Source organism: Rana temporaria, chromosome 6 (genome assembly GCF_905171775.1).
Source record: "Rana temporaria chromosome 6, aRanTem1.1, whole genome shotgun sequence".
Classification (NCBI taxonomy): Eukaryota; Metazoa; Chordata; class Amphibia; order Anura; family Ranidae; genus Rana; species Rana temporaria.
Genome location: NC_053494.1, coordinates 18,056,477 through 18,082,702, shown reverse-complemented (window position 1 = coordinate 18,082,702; position 26,226 = coordinate 18,056,477). Strand labels below are relative to the sequence as shown.

General features: G+C 41.5%; 1 protein-coding gene across 4 annotated transcripts in view; it reads right to left on the bottom strand.

Moving 5' to 3' along the window:
- Nucleotides 1-26,226, bottom strand: part of AXIN1 (axin 1) — a 133,784-nt gene that overhangs the window by 50,429 nt on the left and 57,129 nt on the right. For all 4 annotated transcript variants that reach the window (XM_040356364.1, XM_040356362.1, XM_040356365.1 and 1 more), the window contains exon 2: nucleotides 19,248-20,216. In XM_040356364.1, coding sequence (XP_040212298.1) covers nucleotides 19,248-20,125 — 878 coding nt within the window. In that variant the 5' untranslated portion in view covers nucleotides 20,126-20,216. The remainder of the gene's footprint in view (nucleotides 1-19,247; nucleotides 20,217-26,226) is intronic.

The following is a 26,226-nucleotide window of genomic DNA, read 5'->3' as shown; positions in this document are numbered from 1 at the left end:
AAGAAGCAATAGTATGAATTTAGCTTTTTTTGTATCCTACCTAAACATACTGACCCCAAAAAAAAAAAAAAAAAGTCAAATTTATATTGGCCGATAATCCTATTAAGCATTCTCATTCCACAAGGGAGCATAACATTTTCTCAGATGGAGAATAGACTGACAAGTCAAAGAGGGAGCAACTGCTTTACTTGACATCTTGCAGGATGGTCACCTTGAAAAATTATCTGTAGAACCCCCCAGGAGAATATCAAACTACTCATGGCTGATCTACTCTTGTGCGTTATCGACCAAACAAGAGGGGAATTCTAGAAACGGACATGAATTTATGTATCCTGATGATATACTGCACTGTTATTAGGGTGCTCTTATCCTACTTAAACATGCCAGAAGAATGTATCGATTTGGTACAGTTATGTACTTTTTAATGAGAAACGTCATTAAAATCCCTCATGAACAATGTTTTTGGACGGCGCAGGGAAGGATTTTTAGTGCTGGCCAGGGCTCTGCTTGAGAGATTTTTTCATCACGTTCCTGGTGACAATGTGTTCACCGGACAGGTAGTGACAGAAAACTGGTAACAGCCACACAGTGTGTGTGTCTCCATGTTGGGAGATTTTACTGCATTTCCTGTGTGGTGAAACCATCGTCATCGAGACAGTAATAGAAAATCTCTTTAACCCAGGGTTTGACAAATTTGCTTGGAATCTAGGAGCCAGCTAAAAAAGTTAGGAGCCAGAAAACGCACCCTGTCCCGATGAGCTTGCACGCAGAAGCGAACACATACGTAAACGGTGTTCAAACCACACGTGAGGTATCGCCGCGATTGTTAGAGCGAGAGCAATAATTCTAGCCCTAGACCTCCTCTAACTCAAAACATGCAACCTGTAGATTTTTTTAAACGTCGCCTATGAAGATTTTAAAGGGTAAAAAGTTTGGAGTGTTTTGCGAGTGGACGCAATTTTGAAGCGTGACATGTTGGGTATGAATTTACTCGGCGTAACATTATCTTTCATAATATTAAAAAAAAATGGGGATAACTTTACTGTTGTCTTATTTTATTAAAAAAAGTGTATTTTTTTCCAAAAAAGTGCGATTGTAAGACCGCTGCACAAATACTACGTGACAGAAAGTATTGCAACGATCGCCATTTTATTCTCTAGGGTGTTAGGATAAAAAATATATATAATGTTTGGGGGTTCTAATTAGAGGGAAGAAGATGGCAGTGAAAATTATGAAAAATTACATTAGAATTGCTGTTTAACTTGTAATGCTTAACTTGTAATACCAAGGGCCACCACCAGATGGCACCAGCTCACACAAGGAAGAGCTGGGGACTTCACAAAAAGCCAAGTCGCCAGGACGCTATTTCTAGTCGCCATGGCGACCGGGATTTGTCGAGCCCTGCTTTAACCACTTAAGACCCAGACCAAAATGCAGGTAAAAGGACCCGCCAGTTTTTGCGATTTGGCACTGCGTCGCTTTAACTGACAATTGCGTGGTCGTGCGACGTGGCTCCCAAACAAAATTGGCGTCCTTTTTTTCCCACAAATAGAGATCTCTTTTGGTGGTATTTCATCACCTCTGCCGTTTTTATTTTTTGCGCTATAAACAAAAATTTAGAAAAAAAATGCAATATTTTTTACTTTTTGCTATAATAAATATCCCCCAAAAATATATAAAAGAAAAAAAAATTCCTCAGTTTAGGCTGATACGTATTCTTCTACCTATTTTTTAAAAAAAATAGCAATAAGTGTTTATCGATTGGTTTGCGCAGAATTTATAGCGTTTTCAAAATAGGGGATAGTTTTATTGCATTTTTATTAATATATATTTTTTTTGCTACTAATGGCGGTGATCAGCGATTTTTTTCGTGACTGCGACATTATGGCGGACACATCGGACAATTTTGACACATTTTTGGGACAATTGTCATTTTCACAGTAAAAAAATGCTATAAAAATGCATTGTTTACTGTGAAAAATGACAATTGCAGTTTGGGAGTTAACCACTAGGGGGCGCTGAAGGGGTTAAGTGTGACCTTATATGTGTTTCTAACTGTAGGGGGGCAGGGCTGGACTTGTGACGTCATTGATCGTGCTTCCCTATATCAGGGAACACACGATCGATGACAGTGCCACTGTGAAGAACGGGGAAGCTGTGTTGTTCTTCAGCTCCGGGGACCGATCGCGGGACTCCAGCGGTGATCGGGTCCCACGGCCACCGAGCTTTGGGACGCGGGCGCGCGCCCCACGGCTGGGCACTTAAAGAGGACGTACAGGTACGTGCTTGTGCCCAGCCGTGCCATTCTGCCGACGTATATGTGCAGGAGGCGGTCCTTAAGTGGTTAAGGGACCGCTAGATAGTACTAAAACAACAGGGGTTCTAATCCTTCACTATATCCAATACTTGGGGGGGGTGAAGTTTTTGACTTTATAAAAACTTGAAATACTTTCACTGCGCTTGGATTAAATTACAATAATCCAACACACAATTGAAATTATAAATAAGCAAACTTTTGAGATAAAACTGCCGATTAAAAGTTTGCAAAACAGAACATGTTGAAAAAGCCTTTACCCTGAAGTGGTTACATTTGGAAAGGAAGGTTTTATGCACACATTTTAAAGGGAAACTGAACCCTCCTATCCTCCTCAGCTAAGGAATTGACTATCTTGGCTTCTGTTTGATCTGCACATGTGATCAGTTATGACACCGGCCATTTAATGGTTTGACAGTTTGGTTGAGAGAACATACTAGTATTTCAGGAATGCCGGGAAATGCAAGGCTCCTTTTACATTGGGGAATCCACTTTGCTCAGTAGGTGATCTTTCCGCAGATCTCCCACTGAACAGAGCGGGCAGATTGCAGGTCCATGTCTGCTTAATTTATGCAGAACGGACACAGACACTCTTCTCTATGGGCAGTCAGGGTGTAAAAAGGACCGGCTGTCCATTTACAACCAATTGCCCTCTGATCCGATCTGCCTAGACAGAGGGAAACTGTTTTGTTTTTTGCGGACTGGATCTGATTGGATTTAGGTGGGTGTGAATGGTAAATAGAGATCCTTATCTCAAGTTCCTTATTCTGTAAGAAACCTGCGAAAATCAACCTTCAGACCAGATGAGTTCCATAATATTTATTCATTACCATGGAAAACATCCCTTTGAAGGCCGTCAGAGTATCCTCTGATGTGACAGATATCAGGTCACCCCTTTTATAGGGTTATTATTATTTAAAGCGGTAGTTCACCCTCCTTTCCATCATTAGACCATTACATTCGGCATCGTAGCGCGAGCTACGGTATGCCGGTCTTAAATTTTGAATCCCCGTACTCACTGTGCTATCGATGATTGAAGAATCCGACTCCCGCGGGGAATGGGCGTGCCTATGGAGAGGGAGGATGATTGACGGCCGGCTCTGGCACGTCACGCTCCCCGAAGACAGCCGGAGTAGGTCTCGGCTATTCACGGCGCCTGCGCACAGGCTATGCGCAGGCGCCGTGAATAGCCAAGCCTATTTTGGCTATTTCCGGAGAAGCGTGACGTGCCAGGGCCGGCCGTCAATCACCTTCTCTCACCATAGGAACGCCCATTCCCCGGATTCTTCAATCATCGATAGCACAGTGAGTACGGGGATAAAAAATGTAAGACCGGCATACCGTAGCTCGCGCTACGATGCCGAATGTAATGGTCTAATAAAAAAAAAACTTTTTTTTTTTTTTTAACAGGGTGAACCCCCGCTTTAAGTACTTATATAGCGCCGTCGATTTACGCTGCGCTTTACATATACATTGTACATTCACATCAGTCCCTACCCTCAAGGAGCTTACAATCCAAGATCCCTAACTCATTCATATTCTAGGGCCAATTTAGAACAGAAGCCGATTAACCTACCAGCATGTCTTTGGGTTATCAAAAGCAACATTCGTAGACATGGCACTAGGGGTCGACCGATATGGGTTATTCTCTGGCCGATGCCGATATTTAGAAATCTGGGCGGCCGATATATGATGCCGATTTTTGCGGCCGATATTTTAGGCCGTTTTTTTTTTTTTTGTGGAACTGGCTCGTGGCACTGGATGGCACTGGAAGATGGCACTAGCAGAAGGCACTTATTGGCATTGGCAGATGGCACTAATTGGCACTGGATGGTGGCACTGGTATTGCCACTGGAAGATGGCAAGTGGCACTAATTGGCACTGGCAGGTGGCATTGGTGCAAAACAGAGTCAGACCCCCTCTTCCTCCAGTATAGACAACCCCCCTGCTACAGACACCAGAGAGCGGTGTGTGTCCCACGAGCGCAGGCCCCTCCTCTGTGGGCGTTAACAGAGAGGAAGGCCGCCGCGCTGGGTGTACCAAGATGGCTCCGGAGCTAGGCCAAGGCCGCAGTCTTTCCTGATGCTGTGACCGCGGTGGCAATCCGGAAAGGCCACAGCTTCGGCCTAGCTCCGGAGCCGTGGCCTTACTAGCGGCCATGTCAAATATCGGCCTAATTTGGATAAAAATCGTCCGATGCCGATTTCTCCAAAACGGCCTCTACATGGCACATCTCATATCAAGGACACACACATGGCATACCAGTGGAAATTTACCCCCTAAAATATGACCCTATTACCAGACAGTCCAGTCCAGGAAAGTGCCCAAGCCAAGACGAAATAGAGCATGCAACCACATATTAATTATTATCATGCTTATTATCATCATTATTATCATTCTTTATGTGTATTATTAATAACTAATATATCTTAAATGCACTATCAATGTAAATTCAGTAAGGATCATACATTGTCCCTATACAATGGGCACAAGTACGTTTATACCTGACAAATGAGGTCTACAAGATCTTGGGCCACCAATCAAGACTTTTTAAATAAAGGCATGGATTTACATGCAGAAGCACAAGCAATAGGATGGAAATATGTATATTAAAAAAAAAAAAAAAAAGAGGCAGCATATTACAGTAAGTACATCCTTGCATTTTTCTATATTTCATTATTGTTCGTGGTGGTGGAGGGAAGTTCTGTTTTAAGAAACTGATTAGTAAACTACTCAGCAATAGTTGTGCATTAATGTTTGCAACCTGCAGCTGCTAATAATCACAGCACTCTATGGGGCAGGGGAGAGGAACTGTAATAGGATCTCTGGCATCTCTGCAAAACATGGCCAATACATGGAAGATATTGATTGGCATGTAGTAGTGTTGCTCAATTCTGTTCCTCAAGCACCAACAAGAGTGCATGTACTTCAGTTCTTTTCCAAGGCCTTGGTCATAGACAGGCAGATATCTCCATAAGGGGGACAGGTGTGGAGATAATTTTCCTGTCCTCACATGACTTCAATAAGCTACAGGAACTCCCTCCAAACCATAATAAAGTTTATCTACACCCAAGAACCAAAATGTAATATATTTCACCTCATCAATCCTTAATTGTGGTGGGTGCATTACTTTTCTTTTTCTAGTTTTTTTTTCCTCTGTGGTCCATGTGTAAAACTGAGAAAAAAACTAACATGACACATGATGGTGCCTTCTGCCATAAGCATTACTACAGCAGTTTTTGTTTTATTAAAGGCCATTTCACACCCAGCACAGTTATCTGCATTTTGAACTGTACTTAAACTGCATAAACAGATCAAACTCAAGGTAATCCTATTATATATATATCCTGATTTTGGGACTTTGTACTACAAGCACTTTTTTTAAAGACTATTTTTGTTTTGTTGGGGGTAACCCCCATAGCATATTAACTGTAATCATTTTAATATTTTTTATTATTGGTAGTTACTTTGGGTGACACTATTTTTAATACTTTATTTATGCAGATATGTTTTGTTTATAATACTACAAGTGCTGTACTGTCATTCTGTAAGTTTTGTTATGCTAGCAACAAACGTATGCCCGGTACACACGATCTGATTATCGGACGAATGATCGTCCGTTTTTTGTTTTTTTTTATGCTAATCTCACATCGAATCTGATGAGTTTACTAAAGTCATGAAAATTCTCGAACGGCAGAATAAAAAATCGGAAGTGATGTCATGTGTTGTAATTAGTGCTGTCAAATGATTAAAATTTTTAATCGCGATTAATCGCATTAATGTCATAGTTAACTCACGATTAATCTATCTAATTTATGACGAATTTCCCCACAAATACCGCACAATTCTGCAAGTGATTATAATTTATTATCGCTGTTTTCTAGCTGATCTAAAACCATTTTTGACATAAAGGGACACTTTTGGACAATCTACAGTTTTTCAGGCAGAAAGAATAGTTTTTATTTTATAAAAGAACATGTAGGGCACTGGGCAGACCACTAGGGACAAGGGGGGTGTGTATTTTTTACATACAGTACTGTAATCTATAAGATTACAGTATACTGTGTGTATTGTGTGTGTTTACTTTTTTAAATTTGGCGCCGTTCTCCGCTCCCGTGAGTCGCAACGTCGCAGGGAACGGAGCTCGGCGGCACACAGGCACTGTGAATCGAGCGAGGAGGACCCGCCGAGCAAGGAGGACCCGCCAAGCAAGGAGGACCCCCTCGATCACACAGCGGGGTGGCATCGCTGGACCCAGAGACAAGGTGAGTAACTTGCCTGTGAATCCAGCGAGAAGGTAAGCCGCGCCGCGCCGCTGCACACTCTTGCATGTCCACCCCGAGGGCTCCTGCGTTAATCGCGCGATAAAAATATTGACGGCGTTAACATGGGTTTGCGTTAACGCCGTTAATATCGCGTTTAACGCACAGCCCTAGTTGTAATGCATTTGTATTGCATTTTCGAATGACAGCTGTACTGATTATACGAAAATCGAACGATCAGGCATCGTACGAAAAAAAAATTCCGTGCACGTCGAATAGAATAAAATCTGATGAACTGATCGGCTCTCGAAAGCTCTGTACTAACGATCAGATTATCGTACAATCGCTTCGAAAGCGGCATTTTTCGTACGGTTTTCGGATCGTGTGTACGGGGCTTAAATAGGTAAAAATCAAATATACAGTTTTTGATTCAGAGTTTAGATTGATTCAGCCCTTCAGAAAAGATCACCTACCAAAAAGCCTAGGCATTTTTTGCGCATGACATTTGGCGCAGTAGTTTCTGCAACAAAATCAATCTGCGGTACTGTTGCCACCTTTTACAACCATTTTCATTTTCCTTTATTGAACAGCAATCAAGGATATTCAGGAATCACACAGTAAATCATCATAAGTTTTACCTGGTCGCGATTTTACTGGTTTATCCCAAATTGTATTTTTTCTGAACCTTTTTGTTTTCCCTTTTTCGATTTGACATTTGGTCGATGCTCCATCTAATACTGCATTGCTGATGTACTTCCTCAGATAATTTGTCTAATACTGTCTGTTTCCTGCTGAATCCTCACCTCGAGAATAAACTATTTGTACTTTCTTGAAAACGGTATTAAACCCAAAAGCAAACATCATAATTGCAGCTTACCAATTCTTAAGGCTCTTTCACACAAGCGGACCCGCCTGCTCAGTAGGGGATTTGTCCACTGATCCACGCTGAGTAGGCGGATGACAGGTCTGTGTCCACTCCGCTTATGCAGACCGGACACAGACACAACTCGCTTTCCTCTGTAGGCAGTTTTATGTCAGATAGGATCGAACTGGATGTTGGCAGGTGTAAACTCAACACATCCACCACACCAGCATAGAGGACAACAGATGGTCCGATTGGGTCCACCTGAAAAAACTGACTGGCACACCCATTCGGTCCACCTGTGTGAAAGGGACCTTGTATGGCCCAGCGTAAAACTTTTTTCCCCAAAAGTAAAAAAAAATGTTTGCTGTAGCTGTTATTAGCTGTATAGCTTCAATTTGTTACTCTAGTTAAATCTGCTACTACGTCTAAGGCCTCATTCACACTTTCACACTTCGCTACGGAGTCCGCCTGCTCCTGTCGGCTCAGCAGGAGATCACTAAGCAGATCTCCGCTGAGCCGACGGATGACAAGCTCCTCTCTGCTCACTGAGCGGGGAGGGGCTTGTCGGGCAGATCTTACCCGATCCGGTCTGCATGGACGGATGGGGACCTGGCCCCCATACGTCTGTTTTTAGCGGGTCGAATCGGGTCGGTTACCGCGGACATGTCTCCGCTGACATCCGACGCTCCATAGCGATGCATGGAGCGGCCGTTCAGGTCCGTGACAGATGGACCCGGACAGCCCCAAGTGTGAATGAGGCCTAACACAGCTCTCCCCAAGACTTACACTAAGACTAATCTGCCTCCTGTGCTCCTTCATCCGGCTGTGGGGGGCACTCTAATAAATGAGGCGTGTTACTGGCAAGAAAACCAGGGCAAAACAGTCTAAAAAAAAAAAAAAGAAAAAGAACACACATATGCAGCCACCACATTGGCGAAGTGCAATATATTACATTTTTGGTTTAATACTGTTTCAAATAAAGATCATACAAAAAAAACTCAAATTCATAAAAACTACTAAAAGTCACTGCAAAAATGTCCAAGTTGGAATATATATATATTATATATATATAAAAAAGTTAACTTGCGGTTTAACATCTTCAAGTGGGAAATTCTGTGCGATATGAATAATGCAAAATACTTAAATACATTTTCTTCGGGTGAAAATGTATGAAAGCTTGTGAAAATGCATTGTAGAAAAAAACAGGTGGCCTTAAAGATTGTCAATCAGCATCCATTCATTTACAGTTGCAAATGGAAACAAAAGAGAGGCACTCAGTATGTAAACTGAAAACAAGCATCGTTTGGCATTTAAATGAACTTGATGTGATTTACATACTCTTAGCACATACGCAATCACTTTACAGGTACATAAAGAAAATAAAAATAACACAAACGTACATTACTGTCAATTTACAGATAATTAACAGCAACAAATGAATCAGAGAGTGTAAAGAACAATAAAAGTTTATGTAAACAACCAGATTGCCTTTATGAGCTAATAGCAACATAAAAAAACTTAACTGGTTGCAATGGGTTAAGACAATATAACACACAGCCCAATAAACGCAGGAAATGCAATCGACCAGCGCTCTCTTATGATAACTGGGCCACGTAGGAGCTGACAACAGGATGCCAATTAACATTACTAGATCTTTCACAATTCTGAAAAAAATAAAAATAAAAGACTGCCAGTTTGCCTTTTCTTTATAGAAGCAGGTCACCGATCGATTCAAGCAGGGATTAGTGGATATCTATAGCTTCCTTCAGATTTGGGTGAAATCTATCCATTCTCCGGCAAGACTGTCTTAAAATTTGGCATAACAATTCAAACCCAGAGGGTATCTACCCCGTGCTCTTGAATATTAACCACTTCAGCCCCTGAGGATTTGGCTGCCCAATGAGCGGGCCATTTTTTGCGATGCCGGCACTGCGTCGCTTTAACTGACAATTGCGCGGCCGTGCGACGTGGCACTCAAACAAAATTGACGTCCTTTTGTCCCCACAAATAGAGCTTTCTTTTGGTGGTATTTGATCACCTCTGCAGTCTTTATTTTGTGTGCTATAGACAAAGAAGTGCAACAATTTGGAAAACAAAAAAAAAAGCAATATTTTTTACATTTTGCTATAATAAATATACCCCAAAAATATATAAAACTATTTTTTTCCTCTGTTTAGGCCGATATGTATTCTACATATTTTTTATAAACAAAATCACAATAAGTGTATATTTATTGGTTTGCGCTAGGGCCAAAACAACTAATCGATTAATCGACAACTAATCGATTATGAAATTAATCGATTATTTTCATTATCGATTAATCGCCCAGTAACATATTGGGGTTGAAAAAAAAAAATGCCCTTTATAGTACAAAAAGAGCAAATCGCTACTGTAAATTTGTACAAAATGAACCCCTTACAGTAGCGATTTTTTGCTCTTTTTGTACTAATTTTAGTTTTTTTAACCCCATTATAAATGGTTCACATCTCCAACGCAAAACGCTAAAAGAACGCCGAACGCCTGAATTTCAAACAAGTCCCGGACCCTTTTTAGACGCGCGAATCGTTTTACATTGATGCCAATGACCTGTACAAAACCGCGGGGGAAAACACCGCGTTTTGTCGCGGCAAATCGCGGGGGAAACGCAGCAATTTGTCGCGGCAAATCGCGGTAAAACGCCATTTTGTTGGCAAATCACTTTGATAAACATTCCCCTAGCAAGGGTGGATAAAAATCGATAATTAAAAACAAACAAAAAATAAAAAATTCTGTATCAGATTTTTAGCAATTTTTTTTTTTTTACATAAAATGCTTTTGGAGTAAAAATCTATCAAGTTTTCTATTTACGATACATTAATAATTTAGCATGAAATGGAGCTTAGTTATGTAGCATGGCATGAAGCTGTATATTCTGCAATATTTACATTTTTGGTAAACTCAATGAATCCAAGCTCTGAAAACTGAGATAACATGCACTGTCAATGTTATTGTAATTAAATAAAATAATTTGAGTAGTTCTCCAACTGTGTGATTAACCCAAAATCGGTTCAAATATCGCTGTTGGCTCCTTTCACACAGGCGGACTACGTCGCTACGGAGTCTGCCTGCTCCCGCCAGCTCAGCGGGAGATCTGTCCGCAGATCTCCGCTGAGCCGACGGATGACAAGCTCCTCTCTGCTCACTGAGCGGGGAGGGGCTTGTCGGGCACCGCTGTCTCCTATGGATCGATCTGATGAAAACGGACAGCATGTCCATTTTCATCAGATCTTACCCGATCCGATATGGAGGGATGGGGACGTGTCCCCATACGTCTGTTTTTAGCAGAGCGGATCGGGTCGGATGTCAGCGGACATGTCTCCGCCTAGGCCAAAAACTAGGGAGCAACTAAATAAATGTGTTAAAAAAATAAAATAAAAAATAATATACCTTTCTATCTATATACAAAAACTAGCAGCATAAGGAATAACATTTGTTAGACCCCTTTCACACGGAAGCGTTTTTACAGCGTTTAAGCGTTAAAAATAGCGCTATTAAAAACGCTCATAAAACGCTCTCCATGCATCTCAATGGACCCTTTCACACGGAGTCCTTCAAGCAGCATCTTTGGAGCAGCTTTTGGGCGCAGAAAAAAAACACTCCAAAAACGCCCCTCTCCATTGAAATGAATTGAAAGCACTGTAAAAACGCCTTGCCTTTTCACACTGAGGCACTGCAAAAACGCCCTAAAACGTTAGGGTCTTAGCGGTGCTTTACCAGCACATTGGGATTGCAGATGAGGCTTCGCTCGAATAACGCTCGAAAAACGCCCCAGTGTGAAAGGGGCCTTAATGTGGATTGAGAGAGCTTAGTTCCGCTATCAGAACTACTCCCAGAGAAATGCCATCAATACCCAGTATCATCAGAAAATGCATACTCTATATGGGAACCCCTTTCCCATCCTCCAATTCCCTATGAGGCAGTACTGTGGTCTGGTGACTGACTGAACCCCAATAGGAGGGGGCAGGAAGCATGGCATGTGGTCCCCACATCTGGACCTACCAGGACTCTCTCTGCGTGGCACTGGGGATCCGAGTAGCAGGGAGGTGATTTTATAGCATATGGTTTTGTAGTAGATTTGGCTGTTAAAGCAGAACTGAAGTGCCACTGTAAGAAACAACGAGCAGGCAGGCAATTATTACAGAGGAGGCATGCACGGTCTTCTGCAATGAAATGCCCCTACATGTCTGCTTGCTGTCCTCTTTGGTGCTATAAACTGAGATGCACAGTTCTAAATGTTGGGCCAGTCTGAGTACCAAGATGCCCAAAGCTCCTGCGCATGCACAGGAGTGATCTCATCCTCCCACCAGCCAAGAGGCCAGAAGGTGAAGAGTCGAAGACAGGCACTCAGAAGATGCTGGTGCTGGCAAGTGATCGTTGGGCAGTTAAGTGTTCACCCTTTAGTTCCACTTTAAAATTTTATGACAGGTTTGATTTTACCACTTAACCATCAGGGTGGCCACATTTTTGAAGACCGGAATGAGCAGCCGGACAAACTCTAGTGTCAGCTTTTCTTCCAAAAGCCGATTAGTTTTCAAACCTCTCTGATTGCTCATAGTCCCTACATAATGGGGCTGAGGACCTCTGCAGGAACCATAAATATGAGATAACCAAAGGAACCTACTGAACATGTTTAGATAGGAATACCTTACTGATCTTTCACTTATTATATAAAACCCCATGGCAGCTCGCTTTACTAAGGCAGGGTATGAATGTGAAGATTGTGCATGGCTTCTGGCACTTTAAATAGAATTTATTAGGCCAAAATTGTTTGTCCAAATTAAACTGCCTTTCCAGGAGCAAACAGGCTTCAGATTATGGTAGACCCAAAACATTTTCAAAGAAAATAAAACAGCGTTACAGGGACCTCATTGCCAAATATATATATATATATATATATATATATATATATATATATATATATATATATATATATATATATATATATATATATATATATATATTTTTTAGGGGTACAATACAAGGGTTGAATTTTGAAAATGTTATCTAAGAATTTTTGTTGGTATTTTACACCATTAGTGGGCTGCAGCAACAGCCGATTTTCAATAATCGAACATGTTGGTAATTTTTTTGAAAAACAAACGATTTTCTAATCAATGATGGTAGAATTGTGCGAGAAATGTAATCGAGAAAGAAATGAGCATGCGCAAGAAAAGAAAATTCCCAGAAAGAAAAGAATATTCCCAGACACAAAAATAGGAACATGAGGTGAAATTCATCAGCGCACAAAATTTTTGATTTTCAAAAGAAAATTCTTCCGAAATTCGACCTTGGTGTAGTTACCATTACCAGTATTGCACATATTATTATTAGAATTTATGAAGTATAATTCACGTAATATTTAGCAGCGCTGCACTATAAGAGCTGGTTCACACTGGGGCGACCTGTCAGGCGATCCACAGTAGTCAATGGAACCGTTCTAATAGGAGCGACTTAGAAAAAGGTTCCTGTACGACTTTGGGGGCGACTTGCATTGACTTCAATACTTAAGTCATTTTGCAAGTTGCCTCTCAAGTCGCCTTGAGATCGCCTTGCCGAGTCGCCCCTAAAGTCGTGCCGCCTGTGTGTGAACCAGCTCTAAGAGAGAGTATTTATTGCCATTATCAGTATTTGTCTCTACTAGCAGAGTGTTTCAGATAAAGGAATAAACTACTTCACCTGAAAAGTTTCAGCTCTAAGTAGAGTTCTCTGTCAAGCTTTATCTCTTGGGGACTCCAGCAAAGGGATCTTCCCCCACAGGTTTTTGCTCGGCTTCCTCCATCTTGGAGTTTTTGGGGCTCTTGCCCACCGAAGGGCATTTCCATTCCTACTCCTTCCTGCATTCCCTTGGATATACAATAGGGGTATATAATAAAAAAACAAAAGCAGGATCTCGTCCCAAAGCCCACATTAGTTGTGCAGGCCTGGGAGCTGAAGCATCAAGATATTGAAATTGGAGTCCCCAAGAGACAAAAGAAACTTAACTGTCTAGCATCTAACAAAAACTTTAAATAGCAATACTAGGAAGACTGATGTTTACATAAACAACAACTTAATGTTCCTGTATAACAGCCTAAGCAAGTCCCAAATCCCAGTTTCTATGTGATGTACAAGGCTTCATTTACCTCCCCTGATTGTGCCAAATCCTTCCTCCTCTGTGACCCACACGCTCCCCCACTCTAGAAAGAATCTAAGTGTAGATATATTTATTGCTGCAGCACATTTTTCTTTTTTTTAAAGGAGGCCATAGTTCTACTTTACAGTGAACCTGTGCCCAGGTTTTTAAAATGTGTTCCTATTTGATCCTTTGTTTATCATAATCAGACCAAATTAACACCTTTACCCGCTCCCTTTATTTTCCTGCTGATTTTTTTTATTGCTATTCTTTAAATATAATTTTTTTTTGTTTGTATTATAGTTTTGGTTGTTTTTGAAAAAAAAAAGGCCTTTATCTTATTTGTAACTGACTTTTTAATGTTTTGTACCAGAATCATAACTTTAGTGTCACTTTAACCACTTTTCAAAATTGGAGCTCAAATGGTTAAAAAGGACAATTTAAATAAAAATGTAAACTTATCTGTTTTGTTACAGCTTTTCCCTAAAGATTTCATAAAAAAATTTAAATCTATTTAGCAAGACAGTATCAAAAAAGCCTTAGGCCCCATGCACACGAGACGCTGCTAAACTCGAGTTCAGAGGCATTTGGGAATTTTTTTTCCACTGCCCCTGAACACATTTAATGTTATCCTATGTGTCCATGCACACGATCAAGTTTTTTGGCGTTTCAAAGCAGTTGTGTTTAGGGCCGTTTTTCCAAACCCAAAATTTTGGGTTCAGAAGCTTTCAGCTTTTGCGTTTTAGACGCAAATCGCCGCTAAACGCGGAAAAACACGGCACAAATAGTTTGATTCTGAGCTTGGGGAGGGTCTACAGTGTTTTGGGGATAAACGCTGACAGCCGCAAATTGCGGTAAAACGCCGCAAATCGCGGCAAAAACGGGCGTTTTAAATGCCGGTTTTTGCCTTTGAAAAGCTGAGATTAGAGGCGTTTGTAATAGCGTCTCGTGTGCATGGGGCCTTACTTGTCCTAAAAATGATACATACGTTATTTTAATCTTTGGTCCATAGTATATAGTCCATGGTACAGATGTGAGAGCTGAATTTGTTAAAGTACATAGATAGGTTGAAGCGAGAAAGGTATACCGGTAATTAAATACATTTTGTATATTGCTACATGGTTATGTATACTGTTCATTTTGGAACTGCTGGTGAAGTGATCCCTATGAAATCCCTTCATGAGACAGTAGGGTCGTGTAATGTAATGCTCCCTGCTGTCTGTGTGCAGATGGTTTACATTTTGTCATTAATAATGTACAGCAAGCGGGGAATAATAAAAGGGGCGATTGAGTTAGTGTGCACCTGTTACATCTTGTTATGAGGACGCACTTTTTGTCGCTGTGATTTTTCAGAGATTTCTTACTTGGGGGGGGGGGGGGGGCTCCTTTAAGAGCTATGGGCGGAAGTAATTTTTTCGATATTTATCAAATAAAAAAGTAAAAAAAAAATCTATCTAAAAGATAGTTTTCTATTTAAGATACATTAATAATTTTGTTTATTTAGGATGAAATGGAGCTTAGTTATGCAGCATGAGGCTGTATATTCTGAAATATAATTTTTTTTTTGTAAACTAATTTAAAGCGGTTGTAAACCCGCTGTCTTTTTTTTTTTAAAACCTGAAAAGCAAAAGCCATAATCAGCTAGTATGCACCACATACTAGCTGATTGTGAAATACTTACCTTGGAACAAGGTGAGAGGAACTTACCTGGTCCACGCCGAGGGAGATGTCATCTTGCCTCAGCGTGTCTTCCGGGTATCGCCGCTCCAGCGCTGTGATTGGCTGGAGCGGCGATGTCGTCACTCCCGCGCTTGCGTGCGGGAGACTTCTCTCTGCCGGCCCTTTAGCCAAGGATCCCCGCTGCGCATGTGCCGCTGCAGTCAGCGGCGCATTGCGGGGGGGAATATCTCCTAAACCGTACAGGTTTAGGAGATATTCTTTATACCTACAGGTAAGCCTTATTATAGGCCCTTATTATAGGCTTACCTGTAGGTTAAAGTGGTAGTACAGAGTTTACTACCACTTTAATGAATCCAAGCTCTGCAAGCTGAGATAACATGCACTGACAATGTTATCATTTTAATTAAATAAAAGAATTTAGAAGTAGTTCAACTATGTGTGATTAACCTAATAACCTAAAATCAGATCCGATATTGCGGTTTTACTAACCTGACAGCTTATTATTCTAAATAGAAAACCTTCATTTTGTTTGCAAATTTTAAAGATTATAACTACCAGCAAGAATGAGTCCTTACATTTAAAGAGCATCTGTCATTTCAGATTTATCATGGCAGCGAGTGTTAGCGAGCATCCACTCACCTGCTGCCGCCACGTCCCTCACCTTGTTGTGTCACTGCCACATCACCAGCTGTCCCATTAAAGTAAATGGGACTGTCGGTGAGTCAACAGCGGGTCACAGGAGGAGCCACTGCAGGACAGAGATGACAGTGGCTCTTTAAAAATGATGATTTAAATCGACGCGATTTCATAAAATCATTTAGCACGGCTTCCCCGTGCTTCACTGTGGCGGCTGCATCGATCGTGTCATCCCCTTTATAGGGAGACACAATCGATGACGTCACTCCTACAGCCACACCCCCCTACAGTTGTAAACACACACTAGGTGAAACATAACCCCTTCAGCGCCCCCTGTGGTTAACTCCCAAACTGCAACTGTCATTTCCACAATAAAGAATGCATTTTAAATGCATTTTTTGCTGTGAAAATGACAATGGTCCAAAAAATTTGTCAAAATTGTGCGAAGTGTCCACCATAATGTCGCAGTCACGAAAAAAAGTCGCTGATCGCCGCCATTAGTAGCAAAAAAAAAAAAAACACTATCCCCTATTTTGTAAACGCTATAAATTTTGCGCAAACCAACCGATAAACGATTATTGCGATTTTTTTTTACCAAAAATATGTAGAAGAATATGTATCGGCCTAAACTGAGGAAAAATATTGTTTTTTTTATATATTTTTGGGGGATATTTATTATAGCAAAAAGTAAAAAATATTGAATTTTTTCCAAAATTGTCGCTCTATTTTTGTTTATAGCACAAAAAATAAAAATCGCAGAGGCAATCAAATACCATCAAAAGAAAGCTCTATTTGTGGGAAGAAAAGGATGCAAATTTTGTTTCGGTACAACATTGCATGACCACGCAATTACCAGTTAAAGCAGCGCAGTGCCAAATGGTAAAAACACCTCTGGGCATTTAGCTGCATATTGGTCCGGGGCTTAAGTGGTTAAAACTGCTGCTGCAAGAAAACCGACCAGACGTTTATCAAAATGTCATTGTTGTTTTTACCATTAGCGGGTCATGCAGTAAAGCATTCCACAATTTCACCACCCCCTTACCCCTTAACAATTCCGTGAAACGTATCTGCAAATGGCACATGACATTTTTTGTATCTAAATCCAACGTCGAATGGAGTTTTCATTTATTGATTTGGATCAGGCTAAGAAACCACCAAAACCTTAAGTAGACCAAATTTTTTTAAAACGTCTTTCACCATGAAACAAATATTTAAAAATATGGCTAAAGCTTTTATGTAGCCGTACTTCTCTTCTGGGTCAAAGGAGTGAACTTATTTCTGCACTCCTCCTGTGACCCCGATTCAGCTGACAGCGAGCTACAGCCCAGGGAGTGTTAAGGGGGGGCAGAGCAGAGAGCAATGACTGACAATCACCGCTCACCACTATGTGGAGATTGAGACCTGAGCTATTCTCGGTCTTGGAGCCGGCGGGGGACAGCTGCAGCCATTGCCCCAATGCTGCAGCCACATAGGCGAATATGTATGCTTGTTTTTTTGATTTCCCACACTTCTTCTTGAAAGTGGAATTCCAGCCTAAACTTAAGTAGTCTTAAAAATGTTCCCTACCTTTGCTTGCCGTGTAAAAAAAAGTATATACTTTAACCATTTTCAGCCTGCTCTGCTGTTGCTCCTGTTTCAGACAACAGCAGCTGCATGGGAGCTGAAGGAGCACCGACAACAGCTGAGACATGGGAGCTGTTGCCAGAATTGCCAGCCATTGTCAAGTGCTCTCTCCTCTGCAGCTGCCGCTGGCTAACACAGGGGATCACAGCGGGCTGAAAGTAGGTAAATACCTCTTCTTTACACAGGTTAGCTAGCATAGGTGTTAGAAGGGGGAGGGAACATTTTTAAGACTACTTAAAGAGGGAACTGCAGTCTGCTCACATAATTTGTAATAAAAACTTTGCCATTCTGAAGCTTCCCTCCAACCACTTTGCATATTATTTTATATATACTGTGATTCTGTACTTGCCAAATATGCTGCAGAAGTCTCCCTCCACCGAGTCTGGCTGCAACCATTTTAATTGTGGGCAGCTAAAGCTGCCAGTTCACTTCCTGGATTTACACAGAAGCACACACCAAGCTCTGCAGCTCTCATTGGCCCCTTAAGGCAGGGGTCGACAAATCCCGGGCGCCAGGTCGCCATGGCGACTAGAAATAGGGTCCTGGCGACTTGGCTTGGCTGGCACCATCTGGTGGTGAGCCGTTGGTATTACAAGTTATTACCACCAGATGTGTAAGCTGGCGCCATCTGGTGGTGGCCGTTGGTATTACAAGTTAAGCATTACAAGTTAAACAGCAATTCTAATGTAATTTTTCATTATTTTCACGGCCATCTTCTTCCCTCTAACTAGAACCCCCAAACATTATATATATTTTTTATCCTAACACCCTAGAGAATAAAACGGCGATCGTTGCAATACTTTGTCATGCCGTATTTGCGCAGCGGTCTTCCAAGCGCACTTTTTTGGGGAAAAAATTACACTTTTTTTTAATTAAAAGATAAGACAACAGTAAAATTATCCCCATTTTTTTTAATATTATGAAAGATAATGTTATGTAGAGTAAATTGATACCCAACATGTCACGCTTCAAATTTACGTCCGCTCGTGGAATGGCGTCAAACTTTTACCCTTTAAAATCTCCATAGGCGACGTTTAAAAAACTCTACAGGTTGCATGTTTTGAGTTAGAGGAGGTCTAGGGCTAGAATTATTGCTCTCGCTCTACCAATCGTGGCGATACCTCACATGTGTGGTTTGAACACCGTTTACATATGCGGTCGCTGCTCACGTATGTGTTCGCTTCTGCGCGCAAGCTCGTCGCGACGGGGCGCGTTTTCTGGCTCCTAACTTTTTTAGCTGGCTCCTAGATTCCAAGCAAATTTGTCAACCCCTGCCTTAAGGACTCATCCCTCCCCCTCCCTTCCTGGCAAACTCTCACAAGAGTAAGAGCGAGAATGTCGTCATAACCTAGTCTTTTTTTTCCAGACAAAAAACAGGAAGTGGGCTGTATAAGGTATTTACTGGCACATACAGCACAACTGTCAGAAATCTACGCCTTGGACACAACAGGAAGTGGCAGTGTCCTTCCCTTAGTCATGTGACAGTGCTTAGGGCCTAAAGAACCTGAGCACCATCACAGAGGAGGATGCAACAAGTTCTATTCCACCCAGAAGTATCAGGTATTGTTGCTAACTATGATGAAGGCAAGAGCATTGGCAAAGTACTGGCAAGGTGAGTATTGTTTGTGGGGCCCTTCATAAAAGGAGTGCTAAAAAAGATACAGAAAGGCAACAACTCAAAAGCAACAGCAAAAATCCAAATAAATCCACACGTACCTAAACTCTCTTCCATCGCTCAGACGTCTAGATGCGGCTGGACAATGCGACGCAGCTTCTAAAATGAGTTTCTGATTAATAATGTTAGAAGAAACAGATTCTCTTTCACAGTCATTATCCACCGCTTGGTCACACTTCCATTCCTCATCTTCGTTAAGAGTTGGCAAATATCCAGCTGGACCCTTCCCTGTTCCAGAACCTGAGCTATGGTCACTGTAGATCTTAGGACTTTCCCCGCCTAGTGTAGTATATTCTAAATAGATATCCGATTTGAGGAATATAGGGTAAGTATTGTCCTCCATCATGGACTGGATTTCCGTTTGGGCCTGGTCAAACATGTCAGGTTCAATCTGCTGCCTCAGTAAACAATCTTTAATAAAACACTTTGTTGCTGGTTTGATCTGCCGAGAGACAATCCCATTATTGTCTAGAATGTATTTTTTATAAATTGCTTTGGCCAGTTTGAGTCTTTTTTCCACCTTGGTGTCACTAGGCTCCAGCTTCCGAAAGCCACTGCACGCAAACCAGAAATCGAGAAAATCCCCACAATTCTCTTGTTGCAAAAAAGTTCTGAACAAGTTAATTCCATCCTGGTCATCCAACAAAGAATGCAAAGATTCAGCCCATTTTAAATATGGTGGAGTGGGTGAAGCGCTGCCTTCGGGTTCGTAGCCCAAGTCCAGGTCGGAACGTCTCGGCGTCGCTGTTGAAGTCTCATTTTTGATCCCATCAGTTTTTGCAGGGCAGTAACTGTGGATGAACGGCCTTGGATCTGTTGTGACCAGTTCTCCTTCCTCCCCAGGTACTGGAGGCCTCGGTGCATCTTCAGTAAAGCTTCCCCCTAGGTCCAAAGGGAAACCTTTCCCTTGGACACTCATCTTGACGGCGATTGACTAGAAAGTTATGATTAATGTATGTTTTCAAAACTTGGACATTTTGAGACAAAGGTCCCTGTAAAACATTTGCGTCCTGTAGATCAAAAAAAAAAAAAAACACAAATTTAGCAACAAAGCATTTTTAATTCATATTAACATATAAAAGGCAAATAATATAATGTCACACAAGGATTTACAGCTTTCAAAATTAACCCAGTGAAAGCGGTGAAAAAAAAATCTAAAAGGGGGAAGACAGAAAAAGTAGAGGGGAGGGAAAGAGGAGGGGGAGGGAAAGAGGAGGGGGAGGGAAAGAGGAGGGGGAGGGAAAGAGGAGGGGGAGGGAAAGAGGAGGGGGAGGGAAAGAGGAGGGGGAGGGAAAGAGGAGGGGGAGGGAAAGAGGAGGGGGAGAGAAAGAGGAGGGGGAGAGAAAGAGGAGGGGGAGAGAAAGAGGAGGGGGGAGAGAAAGAGGAGGGGGAGGGAAAGAGGAGGGGGGAGAGAAAGAGGAGGGGGAGGGAAAGAGGAGGGGGGAGAGAAAGAGGAGGGGGAGAGAGGAGAGAAAAAGAAGAGGGGGAGAGAAAGAAGAGGGGGAGAGAAAGAAGAGGGGGAGAGAAAGAAGAGGGGGAGAGAAAGAAGAGGGGGAGAGAAAGAAGAGGGGGAGAGAAAGAAGAGGGGGAGAGAAAGAAGAGGGGGAGAGAAAGAAGATAAAAAATAAAATGTATCTAAAAGGGGGAAGACAGAAAAAGTAGGGAGGGGGAAAGAGGAGGGGGAAAGAGGAAGAGGAGAGAAAGAGGAGGGGGAAGAGGAGAGAAAGAGGGGCGGGGGGGAAGAGGAGGGGAAGAGGAGAGAAAAAGAGGGGGAAGAAGAAAGAAAGAGGGGGAAGAAGAAAGAAAGAGGGGGAAGAGAAAAAAGTTTAGGTGGAAAGGGTGGGTGGAGAAACAAGGGGAGACAGAGAGAAGAATGTTCAAGTGGGAGAGGGGAAGAAATAAAAGTAGAGGGGAGAGAAATGTTCAGGGGGGGGGGGGGGGGAGAGAGAAGAGAAAGATAGGATAGAAGAAAAAATAAATAAAAATAGGGGGAAGAGAGGAGAGGCACAAACATGATCTCCAGATGCTATCTGTATTCACACCTTCAACTGTGCGTTTAAATACAGAAATAAACACTGTTCACTTTCCCTCTAGGAAACTGAAACGCCAAGTCTTTCATCTAAAAATAATTTGTGGCTGGTCACTGGGACCATCAAACACAACCAACTTGCTGTTCTCCCAAGCTAATAAAACAAGCAATACTTAGGAGCCACGGCATGGGAATGAAAGAGGAGAGCAGTAATAAACACTTCTTACAACTAAATATGGAAAGCCACAAAACACCAAAAATAATCAAAATACAAAACCAGTCCGATCACCGTTAGTGATAATTGGTTGGTGAAGGGATTAAGAAATGACTAGTAAAAATCACATGCATGCACAAAAAGTTTATAATTAACATTTAGCTCGGTAATCTAGAAAACACTGCTGACTAATTAGCGACGAATGCTTTTTTTTTTTGACAAAACAGTAATATTTTTTTTTTACTAGTAATGGTGGCGATCTGAGTTTTTTTTCGGGACTGCGACATTATGGTGGACACTTTTGACACGTTTTTGGGACCATTGGCATTTTTTTACAGCGATCAGTGCTATAAAAATGTATTATTTAGAAAATAAAAAACAAACCTTTACAACGCGATCAGCAATTATTTTTTCGTGACTGCGACATTATGGCGGACACATCGGACAATTTTGACACATTTTTGGGATCATTGTCATTTCCACAGCAAAAAGTGCTATAAAAATGCACTGATTACTGTGAAAATGACAATTGCAGTTTAGGAGTTAACCACTAGGGGGCGCTGTAGGGGTTACGTGTGACCTCATATGTGTTTCTAACTGTAGGGGGGCGGGGCTGGACGCGTGACGTCAGTGATCGTCTTTCCCTATATCAGGGAACAGACGATCACTGACATTGCCACAGTGAAGAACGGGGAAGGTGTGTTTACACACACCTCTCCCCGTTGTTCAGCTCCTGTGACCGATCGCGGGACACCGGCGGCGATTAGGTCCGCGGGTCCCGCGGTCACGGAGCTTCGAGCCGTGCCATTCTGCTGACGTATATCGGCGTTAGGCGGTCCTTAAGGCCTCTTTCACACGGAGCGGATCCGTTCCGTGTGTGTCCGTCGGCTCAGCGGGGATCCCCGCTGAGCTGTCGGCGGACAGGGCGGTCCCCGCACACAGTGCAGAGACCGCCCTGTCTCTCCTCCGCTCTCCCCTATGGAGACACACGGTCCGTATTCATCCGATCCGTTCCGCCGGAAGAAAAATAGGGTTTTCTTCCATCTGCAAAAGCGGATCTTTGCGGACGGTTGCGGACGTTAGCGGATGCATCATCCGCTAACGTCTGCAATCCCATAGGGGACCGTAAACGGACTTGTAATAAACGGACCGTTCGTCCGTACGTCTGAAAGGGGCCTAAGTGGTTAAAAGGAAATCAAACATGGATATAATAATTGGCACATTTTGAGACAATGGGGAAAGGGTTCCAAATGAGAGTTCAACTCTGACCAGGATTTCAATTGTCAAAACTGCAGCAGACACCAAAAAAAATGTATACACGTGTAAATAATTCAATAATAAAAGGATTTTGATTAGCTTCCATAGCTGCGAGTTTGTCTTATAGCGCAGTTTATCTTTTTTTTTTTTTTTTAAAGATATTTTTATTTAGCGCAGTTTATCTAATCAAAACCTTGATAACCCCTAAATGAATGTGCTGTTGACAAGTATTTGCAGACTGTATTTTAAAAGCACTCCACAAATATGAACTACATTTTCAAATAGAGCCCCATCAAAAAGCAAAAATGTACTGTACACAATACCCAACTCAAAAAATGATTAGCTACAATTTTGCTTCATTCACACAAGTATATTCATATGGATACATCAGCAGACTTTATTTACTGACAAAAAAAATCCATGAAAACCTCCCTGCTGCCAGAACCAACAAGCTGTTTAACGAATCTCAACTTTTGCTACTAGTACGTTCCGTTCTTGTGGCTTAAACCAGATACATGAAATTTGAGCTGGGCACATATATCTGCAGTGTTTTGTTATCTCTCTTCAATGAGCCAAGTCCCATAGCTCTCTCCTGAACCGTTCCTCTGTTATCAGCCTGATAACTCCTGACAAATTCTGAGACTTTTAGACAAAAGCAGCCGGAATCTTCTGTCAGGGGAGGTTGCTAAAATAGATTAGCAGGGAGCATGCCCTATTACAAATTACCTCTGAGCGTCTGTGCCTATGGAGAGGGGGGGTGTGTGCCTTTCCTCCAATCAGCAATTTTAGCTATCTTGGCTGTATGCCCAGACCTCACACTCTGTGTTAAACAGGAAGAGAAAATCTAACACAACTTTCTAAAAACAGTATATAAAATGTGAAGACAGCAGATATGGATGTAAAAACCTATGGAGGGAGATTTGGTTCATCTCTGTGTATCATCTGAAGCTGTTCACTTCACTGGGTGTTTACATACACTTTAATTTAAATAGAGATGTTTAGGGCTGCAACTAACGATTATTTTCATAATCGATTAGTTGGCCGATTATTTTTTCGATTAATCGGATAATAGCCTTTAAAAAAAAAATTTGGGGCCAATTTGTTGTTGGGCAGATTACAAAACACAAATTGGAGCAAAAACACATTACATGCTTTTCTGCTTCTTCTTAATTGAAGTATATTGAACCAAAAAAAAACAAAATAGCACCGTTTTGCGATAAAAAGTGTTTGCCCTTTCCAAATACGCAGCAGCTGAAAAAAAATCATGGATGTGAACGTGTCTCATAGGAAAACATGTAAATGAACTGTAGTGCGTTTCTGCAAAAAGCACCAAAAAACAGAGGTGTGAACCCAGGCCTGAGAAGTTTAGTAACATAATGGGGGGTTAAAAAAACAAAAATAAGTACAAAAAGAGCAAATAATCGCTACTGTAAGGGGTTATTTTTTTTTTTTTACTGTGGGACAGTGAAAGTGATATTTACAGTAGCTTTTTTGTACTAAATGAGGGGCTAATTTTAGTTTTTTTAACCCTATTATGTTACTGGCCGATTAATCGATTATGAAAATTGTAATCGATTAATTTCATAATTGATTAGTTGTCGATTAATCGATTAGTTGTTTCGGCCCTAGAGATGTTTTGTGTAGAGTAGCCTCTCTTACATCGTTGGTCTATCCAGTTCAACCAGGGCTGTGGAGTCGGAGGAAATTTTGGGTATCTGGAGTTGGAGTCGGCAAACAATGCACCGACTCCTACTAAATTTAGATTGTCGGAACATTTAGGAGTCGAAACATCTATCTACCGACTCCACAGCCTTGCGTTCAACCCAAAAAAAAAACACAACCTCCATATACACTATCCAATATCCACAGTTAATCTCTGTTCTTAACCCAAACTGTTTCTAAAATCAGATTTGATGAAGATTCAATCCAAATAATCAAAATTGTAGAATATGTACAATCGCAATTTATATTTTGGGAAAGCTGAGCCAATTTTATGATGATTGGCCCGTTTTAGATCATCTGTGCTTTGAATAATATAGCAGATATCATTTAAAGTCCAACACTGGCCTTTCCCACTGAACTGGTCTAAAGTCAAACTGTGGGTGGTCCTGTGGGACCTACCTGGCTCAACAAAACCCAATTAAATATTGTCAGCTGAACAGCTGACTTCATGCAATCAGATGCAGTCACGGTTTAGGTATTCAAACAACCAGGGGTGCTTTAATAAAATAGCTGGCAGTGCAGATTCTTTCATCCACACTGTTTAATTCTTTCTTGTTTAGCCCATGTATGGCTGGGCTTTTAGACCCGTACACACAATGAGAATATCGTATGAATGATCGTTTTTTTTGCATACTAGTCTCATATCGAAAATAAAGAGCTTACTCAAAATAGGAAAATTCTCGTATCGCAGAATACAACATTGGAAGTGATATAATTTATTTCATTGTAATGTATTCTTTCGTTTGAGCATGCGTAGTCTTGTTCTTGCGAAAACTGTACTGAATAAATGAAAATCATACGATCTGCTATCATAAAAGAAAAAATGTCATGTTTGTCCCTTCGGATAATTTTGGATGAACGGTCAGTATCGGCTCTCGAAAGATGTGTACTAATGATTAGATCATACGATTGCTCGGAAAGCCGTATTTTTCATCCAATTTTCTAACCGTGTGTACCAGTCTTTATTCTCCAACTGCCTTATCTGCACCTTTCTAATCAGTGACAATCACCTTTTTTTTTTAACCTAGAACAATGTAAACGTAACTTATATTGTGTGGCGAATCATCCAGTTTAAGCCCAGTGTAGCCACAGTTCATCAGAGTAACACAGGCACCAGACCACATAGGGAAACATGTCTCCACTCTGACCGGTTTCAAGAAGTTCTATTCAAGTAAATATCGTTGGAGCCATTACTTACTTAGTTATGCTTGAAAGGTACAGACTCACAGGCTGTCATCCTGAGCCAAACATCATTTAATTAGTCAGACCTTGATTAATCATGAAGCCCCAATCCAATAGCCTGCAATATTGCAGGCTTTTTCCAAACCACTGACTCACAAAAGGTAGTAAAAGTGAGGATCAGGCTTGATGGCCCCTAGCAGCCTGCACATTTAAAAACACGTTAGTAATACTGGATTCCAATTTTTATGTCCTCACAATAAAACAAACAAACAATCTCCAAACTAAAGTTTCAGTAAAGAAAACTTGAAGGACATTTGTCTTTTTTTCAAGCAAACTATAACTAGGATTATTACAAGAGAAGCCACTCTCATGACGAGCCATTAGGATCGATTCACATCTATGCATGTTGCTTTTGAGCGTTTCTGCAGTGTTTGGACACAGGTTTTTATTGCAATTTTTGCAGCGATTTGCGTTTATTTTTACACTGTATCTAGCTGGTTGCCAAGGAGGGGGGCCAGGAAGCCGCTGCGTCCTTAACAACCGATGAGTCATCAGCTGTCAGCGGGCTTCCTGCTGAATGTAAAAAAAAAACATGAATAAAAAACAGCGTGCCCCC